Source organism: Rattus norvegicus, chromosome 6 (genome assembly GCF_021556685.1).
Source record: "Rattus norvegicus strain SHRSP/BbbUtx chromosome 6, alternate assembly SHRSP_T2T, whole genome shotgun sequence".
NCBI classification, from domain to species: domain Eukaryota; kingdom Metazoa; phylum Chordata; class Mammalia; order Rodentia; family Muridae; genus Rattus; species Rattus norvegicus.
The window spans coordinates 47,569,069-47,591,766 of record NC_141539.1 but is presented as its reverse complement, the minus strand read 5'-3'; the positions used below and the strand labels follow the sequence as shown (position 1 = coordinate 47,591,766).

At 49.0% G+C, this 22,698-nt stretch overlaps 1 protein-coding gene across 1 annotated transcript; it reads left to right on the top strand.

Annotated features, from left to right (window-relative positions):
* The first annotated feature begins 4,516 nt into the window (after window positions 1–4,516).
* On the top strand, window positions 4,517–21,652 carry Cys1 (cystin 1). The gene is given in 3 exon segments (NM_001109597.4): window positions 4,517–5,605; window positions 17,715–17,767; window positions 19,830–21,652. Coding segments are annotated over 3 exon segments (438 nt in total). The 5' UTR covers window positions 4,517–5,326; the 3' UTR covers window positions 19,936–21,652.
* The last annotated feature ends 1,046 nt before the right edge of the window (window positions 21,653–22,698 follow it).

Sequence of the window (22,698 nt, the reverse complement as noted above, 5' to 3'; positions counted from 1 at the left end):
GCATCTCCCACTGTGTGGTGGGTGATGGGAGGTAAGCAACAGGTCTGCAAGGAGAAGGGACACACAGGGAGGTGACAACTGTGGAGGTGACCCTATGCACCTAGCACTTGTCCTATCCAGAGAGCCTCTTCATTGCTGAGTCCAGACACCCAGGAGAAGGGATAGCCCTCTTACACGAGGGGCCACATCCTAGCTCATGGTCAAGCCTGGGCTCCTGAGCCCAGGAGCCTAGCTTCTTGCCTGTTTCTCCAGTCAAATATTGCCCATTAGCAATTCCGGTCTATCCCGTCCCATCCCACCCAAGCCCATTCTACCCTATCCTGCTCTGCACCGTACAACCCTGAGCTCCAAAGGGATGCTGTGCTCCCGGGAGCATTCTAGAAAGAGAATCTCGCACTTCTGGCAACATAACAAAACTATGTAAGCGTGAACAGGAGGCTTGGAGGTGACATCCATGCCATACATGGAGACCCTTGGACTGGTCCTCTGGCCCCATGTCTCCAGCTCCTACATATACGGAAGGCTTCCGCTCCTCTGTTTCTGTCATCTGGCTGCTCTCAGATATCAGCCTTCCTCCTTTGAGAGTGTGGTGAGATGGGTCATTTGAGATGGTCCCTCCCTGTCCCTCACAACTCCTTTGTCTTCGTTTCAATAGGGTCTCAAGTAACAAGCTAAGCAGTTGCTGTACCAGATACCAGAAGTCCTTGAACCAGAAGTCCTTAGGGTCTAAGCCGCTCACATAGTTCAGTAGGCATTAAAAGAAGACACACATACAAGGGCGAGAACTGGGGATATGGCTCAGTTTGGGAGAGGGCCTGCCTATGCTTGAAGCCTCAGGTTTGATCCCCAATACCACATGAATGCAGCTAGTGCGGTGGTACACGCCCGTAGCCTCAGCACTTGGGAGGCAGATGAAGGCCAGGGCCATCTTAGGATACATGGTGAATTCAAGGCCAGTCTGGACTCTGAGATCCTGTCTCAAAAACACACTGCACTGCCTCACTTTCTGCTAATCCAATGCTGTCTATTTATGGTGCTGGGGGTGGAACCAGACCTCTGGGCAGGCAGCGTATAGCTGAGGTCCTTGAGGGAAGGGAACCTGAGCAGGACTTTGAAAGGTGGGCAGGTTTGTCTGTCCACTGCAATAGACTGGTCCCTAGGTTATGACAGGAATGGGACCGGCTTCTTCAGATGCCAGACAGACTATTCAGCTACCCACTGGTCCCTCCAGAATATATTGTCAATGCTTAACTCTCTACTTAAGTTATTGGATTTTGTTTTGCCGTGTGTGTGTGTGTGTGTGTGTGTGTGTGTGTGTGTGTGTGTGTGAACTCTGCGACCAAATGCAAGCCTTGAGCATGCAAAGCAAGAAGCTACAAGTGAATTGCACCCCAAGCCTGGTGGTTCTTTTGTCTCAACCTCCCAAGTGCTGGGACTACCAGGTATGCCATCACATGCAGTGAGTCAGTTTATTGAAAGGATATTCTGGACTGGAAATGTGTTCTGTCCCAGTCAGGCTTCTCTTGCTAACATTAAATCCATGACCAATAGAAGTTGGGAGAGAGAAGGGTTTATTTTGCTTACACATCCTAGGTCAGAGTCCATCACTGAAAAATGTCAGGGCAGGAGCTGGGAAGCAGGAGCTGAAGCAGAGACCACAGAGGAGCTCTCTGCTCACTGGCGTGTTCCCCGTGACTCGCTCAGTTTATTTTCTTTTCTTTCTTTCTTTTTTTTTTTTTTGGTTCTTTTTTTTCAGAGCTGGGGACCGAACCCAGGGCCTTGCGCTTCCTAGGCAAGCGCTCTACCTCTGAGCTAAATCCCCAACCCCCTCAGTTTATTTTCTTAGTCTCTTACTTTAGATTTTATTGCTGTGAAGAGACACCATGATCATGGCAACTCTTTTATAAAAAAAAAAAAGACATTTATTTGTTTTATATAAGTGCACTGTACACTGTCGTTGTCTTCAGACCCTCCAGAAGAGGGCACCGGATTCCATTACAGAGGGCTGTGAGCCACCATGTGGTTGCTGGGATTTGAACTCAGGACCTCTGGAAGAGCAGTCAGTGCTCTTAACCACTGAGCCATCTCTCCAGCCCCATGGCAACTCTTATAAAAGAAAATAGTTACTAGGGGCTGGTTTACAGGTTCAGAGGTTTAGTGCATTATCGTCATGGCAGGAAGCATGGTGGCACGCAGGCAGACATGGTGCTGGGGGAGCGGAGAGTTCTACATCCTGATCCAAAGGCAGCAGGAGACTAGGCACCACACCAGACAGAGCCTGAGCGTATGATACCTCAGAGCCCTCCCCTACAGTGACGCACTTCCTCCAGGGCCACACCTACTCCAACAAGGCCACACCTCTTAATAGTGCCGCTCTATGGGCCAAACATTCAAACACAGGAGTCTGTGGGGCCATACCTATTCAAATCACCACACTTATACCTCCAAGTCCCACACGATTATTAATTAATAAAAAGCCCCTACAGACTTGCCTAACCAGTTTATGTCAAATCGAAAATAAACTAACCAGTACAGGTTCTTGTTTTCAGAGTTAATGCGAAAGCACTCAAGCTGGATCTCACATTCCACCCGCCATCACCAGCAACCGTCCATGATCTCTATAGAGAGACGTCTGCAGTAGGCTGGAGAGATGGCTCGGCAGTTAAGAGCACTGACTGATCTTCCAGAGGTCCTGAGTTCAATTCCCAGCAACCACATGGTGGCTCACAACCATCTGCAATAAGATTCGATGACCTCTTCCGGTGTGTGTGAGGACAGCTACAGTGTACTCATATGCATTAAAGAAATAAATCTTTTAAAAAAAGAAAAGAAAGGTGACTGTGTATGGGGACAGCTCTAGTGACCCAAGCCCTTAATCCCAGCACTTAAAAGGCAGAGGCAGGAGGATCTCTGTGAGTTTGAGGTTAGTCTAGTTTACATAATAAATTCTAGGCAAGCCAGAGATACAAAGTGAGACGCTGTCTCAAACCAAACAAAACACACAAGCCTACCTGTGGCTGTGAGATTCCTGCCTGGAAATTTAGTCTTAAATTCTTGGGACTAACTCGCTCTGGGCAGACTCTTCTCTCCCTTAGAAATGGTCTTGGAGGCCGCCTGCTAGCTCAGTATCAGTGTGGGTTTTGTTTCCAGATGGTCTCCTGCAGTCCAGACTGTCCTCTCACACTTGCTAAGTATACCCGTAGAAGACCCTGATCTCCTAACCGTCTGCCTCCACCTCATGAGTGCTGGGAGAACAGGCATGCAGTGCGATGCCTCAGTGCAGGCCTCGCAGACTCTCACAGAAGCCAGGACTCCAAATGTGGCTGACATTATATGTGATCTCAGAAAGAACACAGGCTTTGGCACGACTCCTGTGCAGGCATAGCTACGGAGACAAGTCTGGGGGAAACAGTTGAAGTCAAGAGTAGTGAGGAAAAACTTGGCTGCTCTAGAGAACACAGGAGCTCTGGCTATATTTAAACTCGGAGTCACATGACTAGACTCTACTTGGGCAGGAGTAAAATATGTTTTCTTTTAAATGATTAAACTGAGTTGAACTTTGCTCAAGAAAAATTCGTTCCCTCTGACTTTTTTCTCCCCCGTGGCTTGAAGAGTTTCAAGATGAGATTTGTTTTCATAAAGAGAAAACTCATGTCAGTAATCTCTAACCTAGACACATTTGTGCACTTGGAACACCTGAATGTCATCAAATCATGTATTTGGCCCCATCCCCTACATCTGGATGGCCAAGAAATCTCATTTTAAAAAGGAAGGGGAAGTGTAAACAAGTGTTCTTCTCTAGTTCTGTTGGTAATACAAACACACCAACACAGATGTGTTCTCGTGTGTATCCCACTTCCGTGGGCATCGGTTTTTAACGTCTATTCCTGCGGTGATGGAAATAGTAAAATTTCATGCCACTGTTGGGAGAATTTAGCCCAAAATTCCACTTTCACAGTGGGTTGGCAAGTAAGGAGGGGGTTATTGGCAAGTCAAAACCAGAGAAAGCTAAAATCAGGGCATTTAAATCACCCTGCCTTGGAAAGTACTAGAAGGGAAGCAGGCAAAGAATCAGCCAACAGTAAGCCTCCAGAAACCATAAAGCACAAATCTAGCTAAACCAGGGTCGCCCTAGGCCTGTAGGAACCTTAGTGGAGACAGCTTTAGTAACCAGATCTCTACCTGGAGAAAAGGAAGCCAGAGCCTGCGGTGAACCGGCCAGAGGACTCCCAAACCGAGGTCAGACGGGGGTGAAGAGGAAGGTAGTCTTTCAACCTCTAAATTCACCCTGCTCCCGCCCCCACCCCCGGGGTCCGGTCTTCCACAGTCTAACTACCCGGACTTCTGCGCAGCCTTCCCTCCTAGGTTCACACGCTCACTCCAGAGTCTTCTCTCCATCCCTAGCTTCTCCGTCCAGGGACACGCCCCTTCAGTGTGCCCCGCCTAGGGCCCTGGTACACGCCTCTCAACCCTCACTCAGTCTGGCCACCCTGAAGCTCCCCCCTCCCCTGGACATTCTCTCGCACACACACAAAACTCTGATTCTCCTTTTCTGTCCCCCTCCTCGGCTCTCTGCCTCTGCTCTCTCAGACCTGTACCTGAAGCCCCAACGACCTCCTTTCCGTCAGCGCTACTCTCCAACTCCTGATCTTCCCCCTTCCCCTGGCATCCAGCTCTGCTGCAAGCATTCCTCCGTCCTTCAGCCGGTGTCTTGCTCCCCTTTCCCCAAGCGTGACTCCCACCCATGCTCGCCCAAACTTCCCCAAGAAGATCTCCTACCCCGATTTCCCTTCCACCGGTCTACCCACCCTGCACCCTTTAAGGCTCCTTCCCATACAACACTAACCCTGTTACACCTCCCTCCTGTACACACCCTACCTCAAACTTCCCACCCGGCGAGTCACTCCCACCCTCTCCTCATACCTCTTACCCTCCTCCCCGCAGGATCACCTTCTCTGTTCTCCCTGTTCCCCCGCGCTCCCCCCGCCCCACCCCGTCCTTCACCTCCTCCACGTCTTTCCCCCATCCTCCAATTCTCTCGCTGAGGAGCGTCCCCCGCCTCCCTAGCAGCTTTTTACCTCCTCCAGCCTCCCAGATCACCCTTGCCTCTCCGTTTCTCTCATCCCCGCGTCCCCCGTGACTCCATCCGCTCCCCCACCTTCCATAGCCCCCATCCCCCGTGACTCCCCCCATCCCTCCATCGCACTCTCCTCCGCTCAGTCCTCCAGAATCCCCCTTGCTGCTCCCTCGCCCCATCCTGCTCGCCGCGCTCCCGCCCCAGTCCGGCTCGGCTTCCCGGCTGCGCGCTCCAGGTCCCGTACGCGCCATGGGCAGCGGCAGTAGCCGGAGCGGCCGAATCCTGAGGCGGCGGCGCAGTCCTGACAGGCGCCAGACGGGCCCGGGAGAGACAGCCTTGGAGGGCGGCGCGGCTGACCAGGCCAAGACAGCCGCGGTGCAGGAGGAGTGCGGCCCTGATCCCCGCCCCGCGACGCCCCCCGGTGGCCGGGAGGAGACCCTGCGCCTGCTGGACCAGTTGCTGGCCGAGTCGGAGGTCTGGGGACCCCAGGAGCAGACCCCACGAGGCCCCGCCCGGCTCCCACCCGCGGTGAGTATGGGGGGCTGGTCCCTCCACTCATCCTTCTGCACCCATCCAGGCCTCGGCGTCTCTGTCCCCCGCTCACCCAGGTCCCTCCCACCCTTAGTCCCTTATAGGGCTTTGTGCCCCTTCCTTATCCCCACTCCTGCATGGGGGTGCTCACTACTGTCTCTATTTCGGGGTGACTTACAGAGACAATCTTAAAAGAGCAAGTACAAACAGCAGTTGGCAGAAACACCTAGAACTTTCTTCTGGCTCGCGGTTTGCCTTACTTTACCAGTGGTGCTGCATGTCGTCTAGCTGCAGCATCCTTACAGCCCAGGTGGGAATTGACCAGCAAGGGCCTCAGCTTTGGCCTTCAGGGAATACGGTGGGCGGAGGCGATAAGTGGGCGGACCACCTGCCAAACAGTGGTTGGAAAACGCCCTGCCGCGGCAGACACATCCGGATCCTTGGCTGGCCAGGCAATTCCCATATTACAAGCTATTTTTAAGATGCGTTGACTCTTTTAGCTCCCTTATCCTCTCATGCTGAACACTTGTAATAACACCCCTGCTGTTCTAGAAAAACATGTCTTTGGTGGGTTGGCACGTCTTTGCTGCTACAGAGCTAAAAATCAGAACGGGTCTTAGCTGCTCTTGGCTGGAAGAAGAGGCCAAAGACAGTATCTGGAGGCAGAGGTTGCTGCAGGCCGGCAGGATGGAGGGGAATGTCTTCTTGGGCCCAGCTTCCAGGCGAGCATCACCACGGAAAGGCCTCTGGGATGGTGGGAAGCCTTGGGTACACACTTCTCTCTGTCCCATCTCTTCCTCCCATTGCCCAGTTGAGGTTTATAACAGGACAAGTGAGCTGTGGTGAGGACTGAATTATATAACGGGATTCCTCTAAGACTACATCAGCCTACAGTTATGTAACAGTAACACTGGATAAACAGTTGAGGGATCTGGGGGAGATTTTGACATAACAAGGAAACAATTTTTCAGCGTCATTTTCAAGTGCTTGGGAAACTTCCAAAGGTTTGGAAATAAACGGATTTTCCCTCCATCTTTCGAAGTGCCAGCCTGGAAGAATATAACAGAGACAGAAGTTCCAGCCACAGCTACAGCCCCTAGAAACTGGGGCTTGCATTAGGTGTCAGGGACAAAGACAGGTGACCAGAGCGCAGGTTTGGGAACCAGGGGGAAGTGAGAAGTCTCAGCCTGAGAGTCTGCAGGAGCAATTGACTTGAGTCTGAAATAGTCAGAGGACAGGAGCAGAGGCGAAGAGAAGGCTCTGTGTGCCCATGATGGTGGGTACAGTTAGGCTAGCTGGGCTGTGGGGTGAAAGGTCTTCAGCTATGTCTTGCTATGTCAGGGCTATAGACTTTATTGAGAATGAAGTGGGCATTTGAAAGTTGAAGAGGGTGAGATTATTGTGTTGTTGAGGAAATTACTCAACAGCGGGAGAAGGGTAAATCAGACAGAAGAAAGCTCGGGGTGGGTTTACTCTGGATGTCCAACTGACCACGCCCTTGACCTAAGGGGTAGCAGAGAGAGAGGTGTGAGGAGGTAGGTTCAAGAAATAAAGTGTGATCAGGGAAAAGGTGGTGCATGCCTTTAATCCCAGCCAACACTCAGGAAGCAGAGGCAGGTGGATCTCTGTGAGTTTGAGGCCAACCTGGTCTACAGAGTGAATTCCAGGACAGCCAGGGCTACACAGAAAAATCCTGTCTCTAGAGAAACGGAAAGAAAAGTGTGAAAGTCAGAGCAGTGGCTACTCTTTTTTGGGGTTGGGGGTTGTCTCAGGTGTGTCTCCCGTACTGTGAATGTTTCTCAAACTGATGAATGAGTCCCCTAAGAGAGTGCTCAGGTCCAGGGAGACAAAGTCAGGAAAAGAGGCCCCTGCTTTTTTTTTCTTTTTTCTTTTTTCTTTTCTTTTCTTTTTTTCGGAGCTGGGGACCGAACCCAGGGCCTTGCGCTTACTAGGCAAGCGTTCTACCACTGAGCTAAATCCCCAACCCCGAGGCCCCTGCTTTTAAAAGCTACTGCCCATGCTGGAGCCTGGAGTCCAAGCTTCTGTGCTAAGTAGCTTGCCTGTGCCTGTAGCTGATTCCCCAAGGGGCTGGGCATCTTACAGAACTCTGTATTAGTAACTTACCACCGAGATAGGAAAGAACTGCAAATTTAACATCATCCATAGAAAATGGCCTTCCTTCAGAATGTTCGAGAGAATGTGTCCCCGAGCACAAAGGCATGAGCACACTATTCCTATTCTTTTATTAGGAAGGAAAAATGAAATTTTTTCCTTATATTTATAACACTCTAACCCTTAGGATAAGGTGCTCCCCCCTTTTTCTTGTTAATAAGAACATCATGATTAAATGACAATACTTTTAAATATATATATATATGTATATATGTATACACACACACACACACACACACACACACACACACACACACACACACAGAGCTGTCTTCAGACACACCAGAAGAGAGTATCACATCCCATTACAGATGGTTGTGAGCCACCATGTGGTTGCTGGGAATTGAACTCAGGACCTCTGGAAGAGCAGCCAGTGCTCTTAACCACTGAGCCATCTCTCCAGCCCGACAATCCTTTTAAGGTCCTTCATTTAAACACTTCATTGAACGTGGGACTAAGGGGCTAGCTCAGTAGTAAAGGACTTGCCCAGCATGTTCCAGGTCCTGACTCTGAGAAAACAAGGAACAAAATTGGAACCACTGTTGACTGGAGTGCTTTAGAGGCCAATTATTCATACCCCTGAATCGTCATCCTGAACATAGTGTTATACTGGATTAAAAAAAAAAAAAAGCCAGCTTCTTATTGATTCTTTTTTTTTTTTTTCCTATTCTTTTTTTCGGAGCTGGGGACCGAACCCAGGGCCTTGCACTTGCTAGGCGAGCACTCTACCACTGAGCCAAATCCCCAACCCCTTCTTATTGATTCTTTGTGAATGTCATATCATGTACCCCAATCCCACTCATCTCCCTGTCTCTACCTCTCTTTCTTCTGCCCTTGCAACCTCCCCCAACCCCCACCCCCCACAAAACCCAAACAAACATCTTGTTGTGGAAGCTGTAATGTGTCACAGTGCATCCCACAGTGTACCCTTTTGTCCACACTTCTTTGCGATGAGTCACTGGTCTGGTTCAAGGCCTCTGCTTCTGCTACATTATCAATCCTGGATCCTCACCAGGACTCCTCTCAGATATCCTGTTGCTGCCCAGTGTCATGGAGATCCTGCAGCTTTGGGTCTGTAGGACCGGCCCCTTCACATGCTCCAGCAGTTCATAGATGGGGTAGATGTTGGGGTGGGCCAGCTCAAAGCCCTGGATCTGGGCCTGAGTGGTAGCTGAGGTGGTCAGCCTGCCGGCTCTCCTCAATCTTATACTGTGACAGTTCTAGAGAGCCAGAGGATGGCTCACTGGTTCTGAGTTTTTCCAGCTCTTACAGAGGACCTGAGTTCAGTTCCCGCCATCCATGCAAGGCTGCTCACACCTCCCTGTGACTCCTCCAGGGTAGTGGTTCTCAACCTTCCTAATGCTACAACCCTTTAATACAGTGCCTCATGTTGTGTGGACCCCCAACCATAAAATTATTTTCATTGCTACTTCATAACTGTAATTTTGCTACTGTTACGAACTGCAATGTAAATATTTGATATGCAGAATTTCTGATATACAAATTGATGACCCCTGTGAAAGGGTCATTCGGTCCCTAATGGGGTCATGACCCTCAGGTTAAGAACCATTGTTCCAGGGGATCTGATGCTACCTTCTGGTTTCTTTTTTTTTTGTTTGTTTGTTTTTTTTGTTTTGTTTTTTGTTTTTTTTTTTGGTTCTTTTTTTCGGAGCTGGGGACCGAACCCAGGGCCTTGTGCTTCCTAGGTAAGCGCTCTACCACTGAGCTAAATCCCCAGCCCCCTACCTTCTGGTTTCTGAGGGCACTGAACTTGCTCAAACCCACACAGACACATACCAATACAGATACAAATAAATAGTAAATTAGAAAGTAGTAAAAATAAAAGATACAGTTTTAGTTTATATCTTAATAAACTATATTAATGTGTACTTAATATTAGTCTTGTATTAATTCTTTCCATGTTCATCCATATTTTAAAAATATTTTATTTTTTAATGACATAATAACTGTACTTATTTACAGAGTACAAGATCAGAAAAGTGCTGGATTACAGGTGTGTACCATCATGATGGTGTGTACCATCATGTCTAGCTATTTAGACAATTTCTTTAAAGATTTTTTTTGTTTAAGATTTACTTATTATATGTAAGTACACTGTAGCTGTCTTCAGACACACCAGAAGAGGGCATCAGATCCCATTACAGATGGTTGTGAGCCACTGTGTGGTTGCTGGGATTTGAACTCAGGACCTCTGGAAGAGCAGCCAGTGCTCTTAACCCCTGAGCCATCTCTCCAGCTCATATTTAGACAATTTTTGAGGTTGGATTTGTTATTTTAATTTTGCCAAATTGAGAGTTATAAGAAAAAAAGGTAGGGATAATCTTTTAAACTCTTTTAATTTATTTATGTGAATTCGTATGTGTGTGTAATTCTATTTTGAAGTGTCCTACTTGAACCATCTTATAAGCAGATTTCCCCTGTATGGTCCCCTATAGTTTAAGGGATGTGAGACAGTCTATCAAATCCCTGGCCTTTAAGTCATGGATCCAATCCCCTCTCCTGCTACTGCTTTGGATTAATTTTTAATCTCATGGCCACAGGAAGTGCTCAAGACAGAAATCCTTTCCCAGAGTTACTAGAACTTGTACATCAGTGGTATTAGTCGGGGTGCTTGAAACTTCAATTCTGCAGAGGAGGGGAAAACTGAGTCAACCTAGGGGTTGGAATTGGTGGTTTTAAGAGCCATTTAGTAAGCTTGAAGGACGCAGCAGAGCCCCTGTCAATCAGTTGGCCTCTTCCTGGGTAAAAGGAGCCGAGAAGATTGTTTCATTCATGGAGGGTGGGGGCAGGGAACTGAAGTGTTCTCTTATCTTTTCAGATGTTTGTTACAGTGCCATGGTGGTGGTGGTGGTGTGGTGTGGTGTGTGTGTGTGTGTGTGTGTGTGTGTGTGTGTGTGTGTGTGTGAGAGAGAGAGAGAGAGAGAGAGAGAGAGAGAGAGAGAGACTGGGCTATCTCAGTGCCAGAGTAGGCGGCCCTGGTGATGTTGGAGGGCTCTTTTAGAGAAGAAATTGGTTCAGTTCCCAAACCATCTATTCAGTGCTTTTCGTGCTGGGTAGTAACTGTTACCTTCCTCCTCTGTCTTGTAAGTCCCAATCAGTGGTGACCTAGGGAAACCACAGAGCATCACTGCCACACTGCCACTGAGTGTGTGTGTGTGTGTGTGTGTGTGTGTGTGTGTGTGTGTGTGTGTGTGTGTGTGTAGGGGAGGATTCGTCACAAGACTGTGTGGAACAGTGTGGAACAGTGGTACCTTCTCCTGGGGCTGAATGAGACCTTGTTCACCACTTTTGCAAAGTTTCAGATTTGCTGTAGCCAAGAGGGACTGGGGTGGGTCTGTTACCACCAGGCAAAGGAGACTTTAGGGTGACCATGGCTTGCACTGCTATGGAATCTGCAGGGAAGAAGCAAAGAAAGGAACTCACAGCTGCGAAGCAGACGCACCAGAGGGACTAAAGGATGCTGGGCTCCCAGCAACAACAAAACAAAGAGCTCCCAGACAGCACCAGTGTGCCCGCAGGCAAGGCAGAGCAAAGACCACACCTCTAAATAGCTTGAAGTGGGGTCTCCATGGCACATCAAGAAGAGTGAAGCACATGGCCGACTCCAAGAACTCACACAGTGCTGGGAAGGCCACGGAAGGGAGTCCATGTTGCAACAAGGGGGCTCTGAGGAAGGAACAGGAAAGACAGCACCAAGGAGTCAAGGAGAGAAGAAGCCCCAGGCAAAGGAAGTCTCCTTGTAGTGACAGATAGCAAAGGGGGCACTGTGGGAGCCCACCCTTTGATAAAAGAATGGCACGTTCTGCCAGAAGCCCAGAAGTGAGAAACCACTCCCATTTTCTTTCTAAACCAGCTGTGATGGTGCTGGCCTGTAATCCCAGCACTTGGGAGGCAGAGGCATGCAGATTTCCATGAGTTTGAGGCCAGCCTGGTCTACATAAGGAGTTCCAGGCCAGCCAGGGATACATAATGAGTCTCTGTCACAAAAAAGTAAGTTCTGAATACAAACAATTTTAAAATGGAAATAAAAGAGAAAGGCAGATGCTCCTCTCAGATCTTAGGGACAGGATCCTGGGAGACTGTAGTATCAGCAGGATACCAGGAGTAAGATTTTTAAGCTAGAAGTACAGTGCCTAGGGGTGGGAAAACCTTGCTCCCTCCGTGGGGTCCTGGAATGGAAGCTCACGTTTCTCACTTGGCTTGTTGTTGGGGTCTGGTGGTGGTTATGGAAGACTGGGCTTTCTGTGAAGCCATGAGGAACACTTCCCAGGAGGCCACCAACACTGACCACTATGCTGGGAGACCAGTGCCCTCTAGTGGTGAAGAGCAGACTCTGACTGGCAAAATCCTGAAAAGTGCCCCCTGGTAGGTTAGGTACTGGAGGTCCCTTAATACTTTTCTGTCTGTAATGTGTTCAAGTTTGCACAATTTAAAAAAAGTTAATTAATTTTTTTAATTTAAAAATTAAAAATCAACCAAACCAACCAAGCTGGGATTCAGACAAAGATAATTTGTAGAGAAGACAACATACAGACACATGGGAATAAACAGGAGTGCATCAGACAGTATGGGTGGACGTCACCGTCACTGTGCTAAGAGAAAGAAGCCAGGTGGTAAGGAGTCCATACTGAGGCTTCCATTCCTCTGGAGACCTGTCTGAAGTGGCAGAGTAGATTAGGAGCTTCCTGGGGGAGGGGCAGGGAAGAAGGGAGTTACTAGGAGCAGGGATGAGAACTTTGTGTGTGTGTGTGTGTGTGTGGTGTGTGTATGTGTGTGGTGTGTGTGTGGTGTGCGAGGTGTGTGTGGTGTGTGTGGTGTGTGTGTGTATGTGTGTGTGTGGTGTGTGTGTGTGTGGTGTGTGTATGTGTGTGGTGTGTGGTGTGTGTGTGGTGTGTGTGTGTGGTGTGTGTGTGTGTGGTGTGTGTGTATGTGTGTGTGTTGTATGTGTGTGTTGTGTGTAGTGTGTGTGTGGTGTGTGTGTGGTGTGCAAGGTGTGTGTGGTGTGTGTGTGTATGTGTGCGTGTGTGGTGTGTGTGTGTGTGTGGTGTGTGTATGTGTGTGGTGTGTGGTGTGTGTGGTGTGTGTGTGTGGTGTGTGTGTGTGTGGTGTGTGTGTGTGTGGTGTGTGTGTGTATGTGTGTGTTGTGTGTGTGTGTTGTGTGTAGTGTGTGTGTGGTGTGTGTGTGTGGTGTGTGTGTGTGTGGTGTGTGTGTGGTGTGTGTGTGTGTGGTGTGTGTGTGTATGTGTGTGTGGTGTGTGTGTGTGGTGTGTGTGTGGTGTGTGTGTGTGTGTGGTGTGTGTGTGTGGTGTGTGTGTGTGTGGTGTGTGTGTGTATGTGTGTGTGGTGTGTGTGTGTGGTGTGTGTGTGGTGTGTGTGTGGTGTGTGTGTGTATGTGTGTGTGTGTATGTGTATGTGAGGTGTGTGTGTGTAGGGGCTGTGAGCTTGCTTACGCTCATGGGTGTGGATGCATATCTACACATTTATGAAGACTGTACGAAGCTGTGCTTTAACCACCCACAGTGTCTTATGTCCATTGTACATATACCACACCTGTGCACATGTATACACAATACATACAAAGCTGATCAATTAAGGGGAGAACATTCTATAGAAGATGCAGGATATATTCTGGTAAGTAAAGTAGGCAGTATATTTCTAAAAAATAAATAAATAACCTTTGAAACTTTACATACAGATGCATGTGTGTGTGTGTACAAGTGTACACTTACACACACACACACACACACACACACACACACACACACACACACATATATATGTCCACATGCACACACTTACTTGTAAGAGTCCAGGAGACCTGAAGAGCTGCCAGCTTCTCACCTCCTGGGGTGGGTTCTCTGTTTCTTTGCATAGCTGGGCTTTGTTTGTCTAAAGTCTTCCTTGGATGGCGAGGGGAGCTATGCCTTCTCCTACCCCAGGGCACACACTCACAAGCACATACACACTTTAAGCTCAGCACGGTTCCCACAACCCTAGCACATGCTCTGTTGGTCCAGATGTAAGTGTGAGCAGCTGGTAGCAGGCTTCCAGTGGGCTGGAGCAGGAGGCTTCATGTCTCTGTCGCCATCTTTCCTTCAAGTTCTTCCTTGGCTTGGGCAAGGCTGGATGTTCCAGGAGGGAGCTGATGTATTTCCCACCTGTGGTGGTCACGTTCAAGGCTAAAACAAATTGGCTGGAGAAAGTGCCATGTGTCAAAATACGGGCCCCAAAGAGAAACAGAGGTGAGAAGTGGACGGATGGGACAAGTTGGAGCCATTGGGAAAGAGCCAGGACATGGCTCTTCTGATCCCACTTCTCTGAGCGCAGTTCACAGGGCAACAGGGTTTTGTCACCCTGGCTGTCTGCAGGGAAGGTAGGGATTCCTGTTACCATCAAGTGCTGTTCCTCTGAGCAGCAGCAGGTCCAGGGGTTGATGTTGGTGCTGGATTCCACCTTGTCATCTGCCTGGTCAGAAACCATGACAAACCTTCAGTCCTAACGACAGGAGAAGCAGCCAAGCAGGGGACAGCAGAGCTGGCTCCAACGGAAGCTGAACTGAAGAGATAGGTGTCCGAGTAAGAGGCCTTCATCCAAACAATCAAACCAGCTGCAGCAGGACGGGCAGCTACGGAAAGCTGTAGGGAGACAGATTGGTGTAGACATGAGAAGGAAGCTTCACATACACCCGGAAGGATGGAAAATGTTGTCCAAAGAGATTGGGCACAGCTTGTTCATAGCAGCATTACCACCACAGCTCAAACATGGCTGGAAGCAGCCCCATGTCTATCTGCAGGTGGATGGAGAAGCCGCATGGGTACCATCCATGCGACAGGATGGGTTTCTCTCCTTAGAAGTTCTGTCAGACGTCGCTCCATGTACCCGTCACGAAGGACAGAGGGCAGATTCATAGGAGTGTCTACTTGTGGGTACTCAGACCAGGCAAATTCAAAGATGGGAAACACCAGCCATGGTGGTTACCAAGGGCTGGGAGAGGCTGTGAGGAGTTAGTGTTTAGTGAACTTTCAGTTCAGCAGAATAGAGCCGTGGTGTGTAACGGTGTGGACGTGCTTTATTGACATGGGAATGCACGCTTGGAAGTAATTGAACTAGAAAAAAAAATGCAGGGAATGTGTATTTTTTACCACGGGTAAAGTGGTTTGTTTTCTGGGTGTTTTGTTTCCTTTGGTATTTGAGACAGGATCTTATGTAGCCCAGGCTGGCCCCAAATTCCTTTTGCAGCTGCGAATGGCTTTGAACTCCTTATCCCCCTGCCTCAGCTTCCTGAGTGCTAGGATTACCGGTATATGCCATTATCCTCAGCTAGACTTTAAAAACATTATTTACTTATTTGTATGTGTATGTGTTTGTGTGTGTTTATATGCAACACAGGCATGGAGGTGCCCGTGGAAGCCAGAAGGCAGCATTGAATCCCTTAGGGCTGGAGTTCCAGGTAGCTCCAAGCTGACACATGAGTGTGGTAACCCGGGTACTCTGTAGGAGCAGTGAACACTCTTAGTCTTAACTCATATTAGTCAGCCTTCTCTAGAGAAAGTGGAACTTATAGAATTTATGTATATGGTCTATTAGAGTCACTTACAGTCAGTCTATGGTACAAGTAATCCAACTGTGGGGGTTACAGATGAAAAGTTGCTCAGTCTACAAGGCTGGATGTCTCAGCTGGTCTTCAGTAGACACCGGAATTCCAAAGAAGTAGGCTGTGGTGCCAGTGAAGGAGTGGACTTGCTAGCAAGGGGAGAGCAAGAAGGCAAAGAAAGAAAGCTTCCGTTTTCTTTGTTTGTTTGTTTTTCCATGTCCTTATATAGGCTTCCAGCAGAAAAGGTGTGTCCTAGATTAGATGTATGTCTTTCCTGGTCTACAGAACTAGTTTTAGGACAGCCATGCCTATACAAAGAAACCTGTTGGGAAAACAAACAACAAAAAACCCCAGACAACGACAAGAAGGCTTGTCTTCTTGCCTCAAGTTCTGGTTCAAAGGCAGCGTGTCCTCCTACCTCAAAGGACTGGACCAGAAGTGGATTCACACACTTCAAACCAGGGAAAACAATCTCACAGGCGCGCCCTTTATCTCTGGATTGTCCTTCACTCCGATGTAGTCAGGTTGACAATGAAGATTAGCCATCGAGACTACTGAGTAATGTCTGCACCAACCTCTCTCTAGATTTAAAAATGAAACAAACAGAACAGCCTTAAAACTCTCCCCTGGGTCTGAGGAGAAGAGTCAGTGAGCAGAGTGCCTGCATGCAGGTACGAGGGCCTGAGTTCAGATCCCCATATAATATCTGGATGTGTCGGGTTGCACCTAGAACTCTAAGTGTTCTGGGGATTGAGATGGGAGTGGGGTGTCCCTGGAGCCCACTGCTCAGCCAGTTAGCCAGTATTTGAGCTCTGGGTTTAGTGAGAGACTCTGGCTAAAAACCAAAACCAAACAACAGGAAAGTAGACAGTGATAGAAGTAGACCTGTCCTATACATACATGTGCACATGGATGCACACACACACACACACACACACACACACACACACACACACACTTTCACCAGAAAGAGTAAGGGTTGATAAACTGCATGTTTGAATTTGTTTGCTTGTTTGTTTATTCTGATGGATTCTAGAATTAGAATTGCAAATTCAAAACCTCTCTCCTGCATTCCTGGAGCGTTCTGACTATGGCCTCCAGGCTGCCACCTCGCAGAGCAGCCTCCTTCTTGACCCTAGGTGACCTGTTTTCACCTGAGCCTTTTGTTCTAGAGGGTTTTTTTTTTAGGTTGCCTTGTTTTGTTTTAAACCCTTTATCTTTGCATCACTGATCCTTCAAGCCGCTGTAACAAAGTGCTTCAGGCTAGGTTAACCTATAAGCAATGAACATATTGCTCACAGTTATTTTTAAAAAATTGTACTTTTTAAAAAAAGGGGGGGGGCTGCTGGAGAGATGGCTCAGCGGTTAAGAGCACTGACTGCTCATCCAGAAGTCCTGAGTTCAAATCCCAGCAACCACATGGTGGCTCACAACCATCTGTAATGAGAGCTGATGCCCTCTTCTGAAGACAGCTACAGTATACTCATATATTATAATAAATAAATAAATTTTAAAAAAACTGTAGTTGTTTTAGTTGTTTAAGTAAACATATATACATATTTAAGGATTTATTTATTTTATGTATATGAGTACACTGCAGCTGTCTTCAGACACACCAGAAGAGGGCATCAGATCCCACTACAGATGGCTGTGAGCCACCATGTGGCTGGGAATTGAACTCATGACCTCTGGAAGAGCAGTCAGTGCTCTTAACCGCTGAGCCATCTCTCCAGCTCCACATATGTGTTTTGAGACAAGTTCTCACTCCTAAGCCTAGGCTGGTCTTAAATATTCCTTAAGCATTCCTCCTTCTTTGGCATCCCACATGCTGGGATTACAGTGTGTGCCCAGGTTAAGCGTGGACGTAGTGCAGACTTGCTGAAAGGGAGGGTACAAGGCTCTTGAGGCTGGGTGATCTGGTTCCTAGAGATGGAGATAGGATGGTCTCATGCTAGGCCCAATGGGACACTGATATCCGGAGGTGAGACAGAATGAACCCTTACGTGGCAGTAGTTGGGAGGCAAGGGATCTGAGTGCTGCTGTTTCATTTATTTATTTATTTATTTATTTATTTATTTATTTATTTATTTATTCATTCATTCACTCATTCATTTATGAGTTTTATAAGTCTCTCCCTCAGCCTCAGTTTTCTTGACTGCAAAATGGGTAACTGGGGCTCCAGAGTCCGAGGGAAGCTTTGCCATTCTGATGTTTACAGACTCCGGTTTAAACATCTGTTGTCTCTTCCATAAAGCCAGAGTGTTAATCCAGTAGACTGGTGACACGTTTTTGATGCTTTTTCCTGTCTTCCTGCTCAAGGTGTCCCCAGAAAAGAAGGTTACGGGCAACCCTGAAGACAGCTGTGCCTCTGAGTAAGTATGAGGAGGAGGTCCATGGCCTCCACGAGCCTGAAGTGCTTCCCTTCCATCCACCTAAAGCCGTCCAGTCCCCTGTCCCACAGGCCAGTGAGGCTCTCAACACGTATAGCTGTGCACTCAAGGGGTGTGAAGGGTGACTTCCAAGCCTAGTCCTCACACAGCTCTGAGCTTCCTCCTGACCTGACCTAGCTTCCTGGTTTCCTGGCTTACTTGCTCGCTCCCTCCATCCCTCTGTCCCTCCGACCCTCCATTCCCTCCGTCCCTCTGTCCTTCTGTCTCTCCGTCCCTCCGTCCCTCCCTTCCTCATGGTCTGGCTTCTCTGTGGCCATTTTGGACCGTTCAGGTTTGTTCAGATATACATGGGTGTCCTGTTGTGTTCAGTTTTTATCTGTAAAGACTGCCCTTTGCCATAAGGACTTCACCGCTGCTCCAAAACGGTCAAGAAAAATCACTTAACACTCCTGCAAGCTTCACACGTAATGCTGCCAGGCTGGCGGCTCAGCCTCTAATCCCAGCACTTAGGACACAGAGGCTGAAGCAGAGGCAAGAGTTCCAGGCCAGCCTGGTCTATACAACAAGTTCCAGGCTACCCAAGGCGACACAGTGAAACACTGACTAAAACAAATAAGTAAACAAACAAATAAACAATAAAAACAACCAAACCCACCCCAAACCCTGCAAGTAGTATCCCAGAGTCCTGGACTCTTTGCCTTTAAAACTCCTCAGGGGCTGGGAACACAGTGCCATGCCATGTGCAACGCTATGGATTCACTGCCCAGTATGGAAATAAAATGTGAGAGGCAGCAAGATGGCTCCATAGGTAAAGGGCACTTGCCACCAAGTCTGACAACCTAAGTCTAGTCTCCAGACTCCATGGTAGAGAGGGAGAAACCAACATCTGCACACCGTCCTTCAACCTCTATTGTGTGCCACGGTACAAGCCCTTGTATACATATGCACACACACACACACACACACGCACACGCACACGCACACGCACACGCACACAGAAGAATGTCAGTGCTTCTAGTCCTTAGAATACATGGGACCCAGCGCTGCTCCGTCAGACTCCTCTGCTGGTCCGTGCCTCCTGCCCCTTCCTCTCTGGATATCTGTCCACCTGCAGGGCTATCAGCATACACAGTGGGAGAGGGATAGTGTGAGGAGTCTTAGCCCCTTCACCACGACCTTGGACGCCAACTGCTTCAGCTTTCACTGTTTCAGCTTTTACATCAACTAGTGCCAGCAGCTGGCAGCGGTAAGCCTAGAAGGGCTAGTTCCTGTTGAAGGTCTCCAGAATGGCAGGAAAGCCAACTTCCTGCACAGCTCTCTGGCTTGTTCTGAGGGCATGGTGGGCCCTTGTGTTCTTTTCTCTCTGCCAGAAGTCAGTGGGGACTCCAGAGGATCAGTCAGGAAGGGCAGCCATTACCACTACTCCAGGCTTGCAAGGTTACAAACTGCTCAGACCCTCCTAAGTCCCCATCTCTCAGACACAAGCAGCACCTTAGCCCTCCTCTGGTCTGTCTTGGGATGCAGTCCTTCCTCCTTATTGATGGAGACAGCAAGGGTCATGACTATTCTGGGGTCATCCAGCTACGGTGCACCAAAGCCAGCTGAGATCTGCCCTCCTCCAAAGCATTGGATGTTCCCCTTTGCCCTGCAGGCAAGGTAGGAAAGGCAAATGCTTCGGCAGCAGTCGGATCTCTGAAGGTCAAGCCGCTTACCCAGGTCTCTCACTCTGTGTTTTGGGAGAAGTATACAGAGCCCTGGACGCTGTTCTCGGAGGGTCAGCTAGGAACCTCAGATGGGCCTGGGCATCGGACTTGCCCTGCGTCAGCCTCATCGCAGGTCTTGGTGGATAAAGTGGGAGGGTGACGGTAGATACGAGTGAAGAAGGTCATGGCTATGTGTCCAGTAGGAAAGAGATTCGGGTGTTTCCAGAGCAGAGGGTTTTGGTTTGGATGTGAGGATGGACCACTTAGAGACCACTGTGGCTGCTAGAGGAGATGGGAGTTTGAAGGCAATATCCACCTATGTCTGTATTCCTCACCCACAGAGCCCCAGGCAGCAGCCCCAAGAGACCCGAGGGGCAGTCGGCCATCTCCTATGATTACTCGGAAGAGGAGCTCATGGCGAGCATCGAGCGGGAATACTGCCGCTGAGCCGGATAAGTGGCCCTGGACACCACTGCCCAGGCCTTGTAGGTCTGTGAGCTGGGCTAGAGCCAAAGGCACCAGCTTACCTACCCACGACCTAGCCGGAGGGGAATACAGCTATCTTCCCAAACTGATCTTTTAAGGTTCACGGCTGGAGTCCTGCCGATGGCCTGGCCGACCAAGAGTGAGGGGCAAGTAGGTGCCAGGCCACAGGCGTGTGCGTACCTCCTCTTACTTTGAGGGGTAGCCTGGCCGTGTGGTTCCCCTGAATCTGAACTGTTTGTCTGCTCTGCCCAGGTGGGAAAGGGTCGACCTGTCTTGGCATCTGTGCCACAGGCTTCTAGAAGTTTCCACCAAGGAATGTTCTCAGTCTCCACACTAAGATTAGTCCCGTGCAGTTACCTCCATGGATGTCAGTTTCCACGGGCACACAAGGGGCCCAAGTATACGGATGGGGGGGGCAGGTGCTGAGCGTGTAGGTCTAGGCGGGTCCAGAGATTGCATTTCTGACAGCATAGAGGTAGTGACAAGCTGCAGGTGCAAGGACTTAGGGCCTGAGTCCCTTGGCTTCTCCCTTCCGTATGCGGGAGGCTCCTCCGAGCTACGGTGTAACAGCCTCCCCTGCTTGGATGGAGGAGGAGGAGAGGGGGCTGGGAACCACAGATGCTCTGGCGTCCCACTATTCCATTAGCTTGGTATCACTTCCCTCTGGGCCTCTTGGTTTCTCTCTTGGGGAGAATCCTGGAGGTTCTTTGAGGTCTTTCAGGCCCTATCAGTTGGGCGGCTCTATCTTCCTACCAGGGCCCTGCCATCTTCGGAGGGCCATCGTGCTTTATGCATCCTACTGAGAGCAGGGCTGCATTGGAGCTGAGAGAGGTGTGCGTGTAGAGGTTCGTGGCAACTCTTCTCCAGTTTCCCTTCTGGCTGGCAGTCTGGCTAACACAAAGGGCCTCTTCTCCTTCTTCTTGCTTGAGTGGAAGGTAGTCACAATAATGATGCCAAAGGGACCTCAAACATTGACAGATGGGAATAGAGAGAGCCCGTGGGAAGGTCCTGTGTGGTCCTGTAGGGCCTTTCGTGGTCTTGCTCAGGTGTGGACGGACCCAGCTGGTAGACAGGGTTCGTAGATTAGTGAGTGGAGGCACAAGTCTGCATCCCTGATATCATCAGGCTGGAGGGCTATTGAGGCCTTAAAGGCTGCATAGTGAATTCAAATTCAGCCTGGACTATATCGTGAGTCTGTCAGGAAAGGGGGCAGAGAATCGGGAAACAACAGCAACTTTTGCTAAGGTCCAAACAGGCCTCAGCTTAGGTTGCATCTCTGGACCAAGGCAGTGGCCTTCGCCAGCATCTTCCCTCTCCTGAGAACAGCTGCCAGCCCATGAATCCTCAGAGCACAACCTACATTACAGTATCTCAGGAACCAAGGAAGAATGGTCACTGAGACCGTCCCCACACCCACAGTCCTTTGCCGTCCCCTGCAAATGATTCCATGAACTTGTGACTTGACAAGAGTGCCTTTGAGTGCTCAGTGGGGAGACTTGTGCTACGGTGGGAGCCCAGAGCCTTGGAGTGTCTGCTAGTCAGCTGAGGGTTGGGTCAAAACCTCCCAGAGCTAGCACCTGTATCTTACTAGAGCCCAAATGACTGCTTTTGCTATGAAAATGAAAGCTGTTTCTATTTTAATAACGCGAATATTAAAAATGCTTATTTTAAAAGAGGTTAAAATGTTAATGTTTTGGTTTTTTTTTTTTTAACCGAAGGATGGATCAGGCTTTGAACTTGATATTGTAAATATCCACAGCAGGATGTGTTTGTTCCAATAGCGACGTTCATTGGATTAAGAGAAAGATAGGGATTAAGAAGAGAGGAGAGATAGTATCTTAGCATTTCCTGGGGAAACCCTTAATGAGATCAAGGTGCTAAGTCAGAAAAAAGCACGTCCCACAGTAGTTAACATTCAACATGAAGATGTGCACCTTCTCAAACCTAAGAAGTTACTGCCCTTCCCAGATCTAGAGAGAGAGAGAAACCCAAACCAAGCAAAACCCTGAATTTCAGAAAAGGATCTACTGAACAGTGGGTAGCCAAAGTGTGTGCCAACTGAAAAAAAGTGTGGTCCCGGGAAACTCAGACTCCAGAGAGGCTGCAAGAGGTGGGGCTGGGTATCACTGCAGCCTACAGGAGCCTTTCCTGCATACCCAGGTCCCACATATGTCACACATTGCACAGCTCTTCATGGTTGACTACCCATGTTGCTTTCCCAGCCACATGCTTAACACTAAGCAGAGGGTGGGGTCTGCCCACATAAAGCGAACTGACCCTGGTTCCCATGAGGGTCTAAGTAACCACAGATGATCACTGGCACTGCAGCAGATTTTCCTCAAGATGTGTGAAAGCTGTGTTTGAGAAAAACCTGAGTCCTTCTGGTCAGAAATCATGGGTAGGCTTTCTTGACAGAGGGGCAGAGCCTTGAGAAGTTCCCAGATCACTGCTCTTGTGTCCATGGTGTCTTTGATCAGCTTGGCAGGGGCCTTGTCCATCAGCAGGGACTAGACAAACTGCCTGGTACAAAGTTTTAACACCCCCCCCTTTTTTTTTGATGTTCCAAATTTCCCAGAGCTGCTTCATTTCCTGGAATGATGCCCAGAACCCTGCCTGGGAGTCCCAGCCCTGGGAGATTCTGGGATTCAGAACACTGTCCCCCTGACAGTGCTCCTCATTGGGTTGCACTCTGGAGATCAGGTGTCTGTGAGCAGGAGCCAGGCG